Source organism: Pristiophorus japonicus, unplaced genomic scaffold, assembly GCF_044704955.1.
Source record: "Pristiophorus japonicus isolate sPriJap1 unplaced genomic scaffold, sPriJap1.hap1 HAP1_SCAFFOLD_556, whole genome shotgun sequence".
NCBI lineage: Eukaryota > Metazoa > Chordata > Chondrichthyes > Pristiophoridae > Pristiophorus > Pristiophorus japonicus.
In genome coordinates this window covers 25001-33754 of record NW_027254463.1, presented here as the reverse complement: position 1 = coordinate 33754, position 8754 = coordinate 25001, and the positions used below count along the sequence as shown (strand labels likewise).

Here is an 8754-nt window from a genome sequence, read left to right as displayed (position 1 = left end):
CTTCTTCTCGTACTCTATTTCCCCCCTCTTAATTAAACCCTTTGTCCTCCTCTGCTGAATTCTAAATTTCTCAGTCCTCAGGTTTGCTGCTTTTTCTGGCCAATTTATAATCCTCTTCCTTGGATTTAACACTATCCTTAATTTCCCTTGTTAGCCACGGTTGAGCCACTTTCCCCGTTTTATTTTTACTCCAGACAGGGATGTACAATTGCTGAAGTTCATCCATGTGATCTTTAAATGTTTGCCATTGCCTATCCACCGTCAACCCGTTAAGTATCATTTGCCAGTCTATTCTAGCCAATTCACGCCTCAAACCATCGAAGTTACCTTTCCTTAATTTCAGGATCCTAGTTTCTGAATTAACTGTGTCACTCTCCATCTTAATAAAGAATTCTACCATGTTATGGTCACTCTTCCCCAAGGGGCCTCGCACAACAAGATTGCTAATTAGTCCTTTCTCATTACACATCACCCAGTCTAGGATGGCAAGCTCCCTGGTTGGTTCCTCGACATATTGGTCTAGAAAACCATCCCTAATACACTTCAGGAAATCCTCCTCCATCGCATTGCTACCAGTTTGTTTAGCCCAATCAATATGTAGATTAAAGTCACCCATGATAACTGCTGTACCTTTATTGTATGCATCCCTAATTTCTTGTTTGATGCTGTCCCCAACCTCACTACTATTGTTTGGTGGTCTGTACACAACTCCCACTAGCGTTTTCTGTCCCTTGATATTCCGTAGCTCCACCCATACCGATTCCACATCATCTAAGCTAATGTCCTTTCTTACTATTGCATTAATTTCCTCTTTAACCAGCAATGCCACCCCACCTCCTTTTTCTTTTTGTCTATCCTTCCTCAGTATTGAATACCCCTGGATGTTGAGTTCCCAGCCTTGGTCACCCTGGAGCCATGTCTCCGTGATGCCAATTACATCATACCCGTTAACTGCTATCTGCGCAGTTAATTAATCCACCTTATTCCGAATACTCCTCGCATTGAGGCACAGAGCCTTCAGGCTTGTCTTTCTAACACTCTATGCCCCTTTAGAATTTTGATGTAATGTGCCCTTTTTGCATTTTGCCTTAGGTTTCTCTGCCCTCCACTTTTACTATTCTCCTTTCTATCTTTTGCTTCTGCCCCCATTCTACTTTCCTCTGTCTCCCTACATAGGTTCCCATCCCCCTGCCATATTAGTTTAACTCCTCCCCAACAGCACTAGCAAACACTCCCCCTAGGACATTGGTTCCGGTCCTGCCCAGGTGCAGACCGTCCGGTTTGTACTGGTCCCACCTCCCCCAGAACCGGTTCCAATGTCCCAGGAATTTGAATCTCTCCCTTCTGCACCACTCCTCAAGGCACGTATTCATCTGAGCTATCCTGCGATTCCTACTCTGACTAGCACATGGCACTGGTAGCAATCCTGAGATTACTACTTTTGAGGCCCTATTTTTTAATTTAGCTCCTAGCTCCCTAAATTCGTCTCGTCGGACCTCATCCCATTTTTTACCTATATCGTTGGTACCTATATGCAGCATGACAACTGGCTGTTCACCCTCCCTTTTCAGAATGCCCTGCACCTGCTCCGAGACATCCTTGACCCTTGCACCAGGGAGGCAACATACTATCCTGGAGTCTCGGTTGCGGCCGCAGAAATGTCTATCTATTCCCCTTACAATAGAATCCCCTATCACTATCGCTCTCCCACTCTTTTTCCTGCCCTCCTGTGCAGCAGAGCCACCCACGGTGTCATGAACTTGGCCGCTGCTACCCTCCCCTGATGAGTCATCCCCCTCAACAGTACCCAAAGTGGTGTATCTGTTTTGGAGGGGGATGACTACAGGGGACTCCCGCACTACTTTCCTTGCACTGCTCTTCCTGTTGGTCACCCATTCCCTATCTGGCTGTGTACCGTTTACCTGCAGTGTGACCAACTCACTAAACGTGCTATTCACGTCATTCTCAGCATCGTGGATGCTCCAGAGTGAATCCACCCGCAGCTCCAGTGCCGCAATGTGGTCCATCAGGAGCTGCAGGCGGATGCACTTCCCGCACACACCAGAAGCGTCCCTGACTTCCCACATAGTACAGAAGGAGCATAACACGTGTCCGAGCTCTCCTGCCATGACTTAACCCTTAGATTAACTTAATTTGGCAACAACAATGCGAAAGGTTACTTAGTGATAAAGAAATAGAAAAACTACTCACCAATCACCAGCCAATCACTTACCCCCTTGGCTGTGACATCACCTTTCGATTTCTTTCTACTTCTTTTTTGCCTTCTCACCCCGCTGCAGCTGCACAAGCCCCGCCTCCTGACCTTCCGCTGCACAAGCCCCGCCTCCCGACCTCCTGCTGCACAAGCCCCGCCTCCCGACCTTCCGCTGCACAAGCCCCGCCTCCCGATCTCCTGCTGCACAAGCCCCGCCTCCCGACCTCCCGTTGCCCCGACTGCCTCCCGCTGCCCCGACGTTGCTCCTCCCCACCTCTCCGACTGTGGATTATTTTAACGTGGGGTGGCCGTTGCACACCAGCCAATGACATCACTGCTGGAGAACTTGGAGAGCGATTGGGAGATCACCGTCTTCCTACAGCCAAAGGCTCCCACGATCGCCGCAGGTCCTCCCACAACACACCTGGATTGGGGTGTGGGGGGGTGGGTGGGGGTGTGGGGGGGTAGTGGGGGGGGTGGGAGGGGTGGCAGGGGGGTAGTGGGGGGGGTCGGGGGCGGGGGGTTGTGGCAGAGGGCACGAGTGATGAGAAAAAAATCCAATGGGGTCAAATCAACCAGGACCAGGGGGCAGTGAAGAGGGCGAGGCTGGACATCCAAGGAGATGGACTCCAAGTTTGGCAGGGTGAGGAGTCCCACTGTTTGGGGGGAGGGTGAGGAGATCACAGGTTGGATAAACCATCCCACCCATCTCCCCCCCCCCCCCCCATTTACAGGCACCGCGCAGCCTGTTCCCTATCGGAGGGGATTAACCCTCTCCCTATCTGCGATCTAAGGCAGACTCTTTGCTGTGCTGCTGGCAACACCAGAATGCAACAATGCTGTCATGCTGTTTCCCAGGGCAACTGTTGCCAAGCAACCAGACCAACTGCAGCAATGCAGGTAAAACAAAGAGAGCGAGAGAGACAGAGGGATAGAATGAGAGAAAGATAGAGATATATATATATATATATAGAGAGAGAGACAGTGAGAGCGACAGGGATAGAATGAGAGAAAGACAGAGAGAGACATAGAGAGAGACAGAGAGAGAGAGAGAGAGAGACAGATAGAATTAGAGAGAGACAGAGAAACAGAGAGAGAGAGAGACAGAGGGACAGAGAGAGAGACAGAGAGAGAGAGTGACAGAGAGAGACAGAGCGAGAGAGAGAGTGTCAGAGTGACAGAGAGTGAGAGGCAGTGTGTGAGAGAGGCAGAGTGAGAGAGACAGAGAGAGAGAGTGAGAGACAGAGAGAGAGTGAGAGACAGAGAGTGAGAGAGAGATAGAGTGTGAGAGAGAGAGATGGAGAGAGAGGGAGAGAGACGGAGAGAGAGAGAGAGACAGACAGACAGACAGATGGAGAGAGACAGCGAGAGAGCGAGACAGAGAGAGAGAGAGAGAGAGTTTCCCCTACCCTGGGGAGGGAATTTGACCCCTAATCCCAGGACTGGAGGTGATTGGTCAGATGTTTGGAGATGGTGATTGGTTGGATAGAGATGGGAGTAGGTGTAAGGACTTCTCCTCTACACAAAAAGAGACAGAGACTGAGAGAGAGACTGAAGGAGAGAGATTGAGGGAGTGAGAGACACAGAGAGAGAGAGAGAGAGAGAGAGACTCCCTCTCCTTCACGTACCCTCTTCCCTCGCTCGCTCAGTCCCCATCCTTTCTGCCACCCCACTCAGGATTGCTTGTTCCAGTTCCCGATCACCACATTGAGCGAGGACCTGATGGAGTGAGACAGGACCGTGTGTATCTAACCCTGTGTTGTACTTTCCCAGGGAGGTTATGCTTCAATTGTATAAAACATTAGTTAGGCCACAGCTGGAGTACTGCATGCAGTTCTGGTCACCACATTACAGGAAAGATGTGATTGCACTGGAGAGGGTAAGAGGAGATTTACGAGGATGTTGCCTGGACTGGAGAATTTTAGCTGTGGAAAGATTGGATAGGCTGGGGTTGTTTTCTTTGGAACAGAGGAGGCTGAGGGGAGACCTTATTGAGGTGTATAAAATTATGTAGGGCCTTGATATAGTGGATAGGATGGACCCACTTCCCTTAGCAGAGGGGTCAATAACCAGGGGCCATAGATTTAAAGTAATTGGGGGAGGTTTAGAGGGGATTTGAGGGGAAATTTCTTCACCCAGGTGGGGGTCTGGAACTCACTACCTGAAAGGGTGGTAGAGGCAGAAACCCTCACCACATTTAAAAAGTACTTGGATGTGCACCTGAAGTGCCGTAACCTGCAGGGCTACAGACCTAGAGCTGGAAAGTGGGATTCGGCTGGTTAGCTCTTGATCGGCCGGCGCGGACACGATGGGCCGAATGGCCTCCTGCCATGCTGTAAATGTCTCTGATTCGGTGAGAGCAGTGTAACAGAGGTGTTTGTTTGGATGGAGATGTACAGATGCTCTTCGAACCCCCCCGCTCTCCTGACCCCCCGAATCTCCCCCTTTTTGTTACAGGGCGCCGAAGCGCGGGGGAGGGGCCCCGCCAGCGGTCCTGAGTACCACTGGAGCTGGACCCGAGCGGGCACCTCGGAGCTGTTGGCTCGAGCCTTCCACAGTGCCAACCTGGTGGGGGGCAGGCTGCTGGTGTTCGGGGGGGCGCGTTCGGCCGAGCCCAGCGACCCCCCACTCGGTGACCTGCTGATCCTGGAGCCTACCTCGCTGGCGGTGGAGAGGGTGGTCTCGGGAGGACCCCCCCGGAGCCACCACGGGACTGTCACCCTCAGGGACCGCTGGCTGCTCTCGGTGGGCGGCTGGGACGGCAAGAGGAGGGTGTCGAGCGTCCACGCCTTCGACATGGCGCCCGGAGGGAGCTGGGCAGAGCTGGAGCAGGAGGACAGGAGCCAAACCCCGGTCGGGCTCAGTGGGCACACCTGCACCAAGCTGTCCGACCAGGAGGTGCGGGTGGTGGGGAGAGAGGGAGGGGTCCGCACCCAGAGGAGATTCGCCAGCGTCTACACCCTCCACATCGACGCCTCTGCACAGCGCTACTGGTAAGCAATGGCCCAGATATCTTCACACGCCACACACACAAGGTGGCTCCTAACACAACTGTGATCACATGACCCTGCCACATGACCTTTTATTATTCTTACATTGGGGTTGGGGGTCGTGTTCCATGTGTATGTTCAGTGTGTGAGGTTGCAGCCCCTATTACACTATTTAAAGGGGCTGCTCCTCAATTTCTGGTTACACTTCAGTCCCACACTCCTGATCTTTGGGCACCCTGTCCGGAGGGGAGGGGGCAGGTCGGAAGGCCTCCTCGTAGGACTGCTCCTGGGCACGGCCAAGGGGGCCATCAGCTGGTCCAGGCAGCGGGCGGTCGAGGGGGTCGTTCAGCCCGACTGCCTGCCTCTCTTCCGCGGTTACATCTGAGCCAGGGTGTCCCTGGAGATGGAGCACACGGTGTCCACCGGTACGCTCGCGGCCTTCCGCGAGAGGTGGGCGCCGGAGGGACTGGAGTGCATCATCACCCCCGGCAACCAAATTTTAATTTGATTAAGGGTTTTTGTTACAGTTTTAAATAGTTAATTTGTGGGTTCTAGTGCCAAAAGGGGACATGATTTAAAGTTTCTACCAAAATAATTGGGGGCAGTATATTAGCATGGATAGAGGATTGGGTAACTAACAGAAAACAGAGAGTCAGGATAAATGGTTCATTCTGGAGTTGGCAATCAGTAACTAGTGGGGTGCCGCAGGGATCAGTGCTGGGACCTCAACTATTTACAATCTATATTAATGATTTGGATGAAGGGACTGAGTGTAATGTAGCCAAGTTTGCTGACGATACAAAGATGGGAGGAAAAGCAAAGTGTGAGGACACAAAAAATCTGCAAAGGGACATAGACAGGCTAAGTGAGTGGGCAAAAGTTTGGCAGATGGAGTATAATGTTGGAAAGTGTGAGATCATGCACTTTGGCAAAAGAAAAATCAAAGAGCAAGTTATTACTTAAATGGAGAAAGATTGTAAAGTGCTGCAGTACAGTGGGACCTAGGGGTACTTGAGCATGAAGCACAAAAAGTTAGTATGCAGGTACAGCAAGTGATCAGGAAGGCCAATGGAATCTTGGCTTTTATTGAAAAGGGGATGGAGTATAAAAGCAAAGAAGTCTTGCTACAGTTATACAGGGTATTGGTAAGGCCACATCTGGAATAGTGTGTGCAGTTTTGGTTTCCATACTTACGAAAGGATATACTTGCTTTGGAGGCATTTCAGAGAAGGTTCACTAGGTTGATTCCGAGAATGAGGGGGTTGACTTATGTGGAAAGGTTGAGGAGGTTGGGCCTCTACTCATTGGAATTCAGAAGAATGAGAAGTGATCTTATCGAAATTATTAAATGGCGGAGGAGGCTCGAGGGGCCGTATGGCCGACTCCTGCTCTTATTTTTTATGTTCTTATTGTTATGTCTGTAATGTACTTATGAATGACTCCACGAGGCAATGTGTTGTACTCAAACTGTAGTGACCTTGGCCCTTTATTCGTAACTCCAGAGTGAGGCACAAGCATGGTGGGCAGCCTTTTATACTGGGCCCTGCACACCTCTGCAGGTGACCCTCAGGTCTCCCATCGCAGTGCCCTCTGTTGGACAGCCTTTGCCACAGGGGCAGAAAACCCCAGTCTCCACCAGTTGCACCCTCTAGTGGTGCCAGCATAGTATATACACATAGTATATTGATAGTACATCAGGTAACAAGTCTCCATCTTATACAACTATACAGTGACTACACGAAGAGTATATCTATAGTCTGCATATATCGCACTTATTAGGTTCTTATTATGAGGAGGCTCGACAAGGTGGGTGCAGAGAGGATATTTTCACTGATAGGGGAGACTAGAACTAGAGGGCATAATCTTAGAATAAGGGGCCGCCCATTTAAAACAGAGATGAGGAGAAATTTCTTCTCTCAGAGGGTTGTAAATCTGTGGAATTCACTGCCTCAGAGAGCTGTGGAAGCTGGGCCATTGAATAAATTTAAGACAGAGACAGACAGTTTCTTATCCGATAAGGGAATAAGGGGTTATGGGGAGCTGAGTCCATGATCGGATCAGCCAGAATCTTATTAAATGGCGGAGCATGCTCGAGGGGCCGTATGTTCTTACATCAGTAGTTGTTATTACATCAATAGTCCACCAGGTGGAGCTCTATTGCTCTTCTCCCTCCTTATCGAAGAAGTTAATCATAACAAAATAATCATTATACCTAACTTGCATTGTATAACAAAATATATGAACTTATTTTTCCATATTTACAAATCAAAGGTAACCACTGGTTTTCTGTTTCGAAGAGGATACCTTCGCTCTTGAACAGAACTTTCCAAACTTATTGTCGGGTCTAGACTCATTCTAGGCTGAGCCTGAGGAGAGTTTTTCTCCAAGGGCAACCCTTGATCTACATTTGGCAACATATTGTGTAGATGACACTCTCGAACCTGCGCGTTGGCATGGTGGGGGAGTGAGCATTTGATCCCCAAACTGATCCCACTGCCCCACTCTTTCCCCATAGCCCTGTATCAAAATGTTTTTACGCAGCGAGTTGTTGTGATCGGCAACGCGCTCCCTGAAAGGCGGTGGGAGCAGATTCAATGGTGACATTCAAAAAGGAGTTGGATAAATACTTGAGGGAGAACAATTTACAGGGCTATGGGGAATGAGCAGGGGGAATGGGGCTAATTGGATCGCTGTTTCAAAGGGCCAGCACAGGCATGGTGGGCCGAATGGCCTCTTGCTGTAGATTCTACAATGTGCGGAACGTTTGTATTTAGAACATAAGACACATAAGAATTAGGAGCAGGAGGCCATTCGGCCCCTCGAGGCTGCTCCGCCATTCAATGAAATCATGGCTGATCTTCTACCTCAACTCCACTTTCCTGCACTGTCCTCATATCCCGTGATTCCCTTAATATCCAAAAATCTATCGATCTCTGTTTTGAAATATACTCAAAGACTGAGCCTGCACAGCCCTCGGAGCAGAGAATTCCAAAGATTCACCACCTTCTGAGTGAAGAAGTTTCTCCCCATCTCAGTCCTAAATGGCTGACTCCTTATCCTGAGACTGTGACCCCTGGTTCTAGACTCCCCAGCCAGGGGAAACATCCTCCCAGCATCTACCCTGTCAAGCTTTGTTAGAATTTTGTATGTTTCAATGAGATCACCTCTCATTCTTCTAAACTCTAGAGAATATAGGCCTAGTTTACTCAATCTCCCCTCATAGGACAATCCCCCCATCCCAGGAATCAGTCTGGTGAACCTTCGTTGCAATCCCTCGATGGCAAGTATATCCTTCCTTCGGTAAAGAGACCAAAACTGTACACAGTACTCCAGGAGTGGTCTCACCAAGGCCCTGTATAACTGTAGTAAGACATCTTTACTCTTATACTCAAATCCTTTCTTACCATTTACCATTTGTACCATTTGCTTTCTTAATTGCTTGCTGTACCTGCATGTTAACTTTCAGTGATTGATGTATGTGTACATTTGAGTTCCGTGGAGCGATATTTGTATTCAAATATAGCGGAGGCATGTTTGTATTTGAATTGA

General features: G+C 49.6%; 1 protein-coding gene across 3 annotated transcripts in view; it reads left to right on the top strand.

Annotated features, from left to right (window-relative positions):
- Positions 1-3055: 3055 nt before the first annotated feature.
- Positions 3056-8754, top strand: part of LOC139254501 (kelch domain-containing protein 9-like) — a 14312-nt gene continuing 8613 nt past the window's right edge. For 2 of the 3 annotated variants that reach the window (XM_070873716.1, XM_070873715.1), the window contains exons 1-2: positions 3315-4094; positions 4673-5208. In XM_070873716.1, the coding sequence (XP_070729817.1) occupies positions 3996-4094; positions 4673-5208 (635 nt within the window). In that variant the 5' untranslated portion in view covers positions 3315-3995. Of the gene's footprint in view, positions 3116-3314; positions 4095-4672; positions 5209-8754 lie in introns of those variants that run through there. The other variant, XM_070873717.1, reaches the window with a different exon arrangement.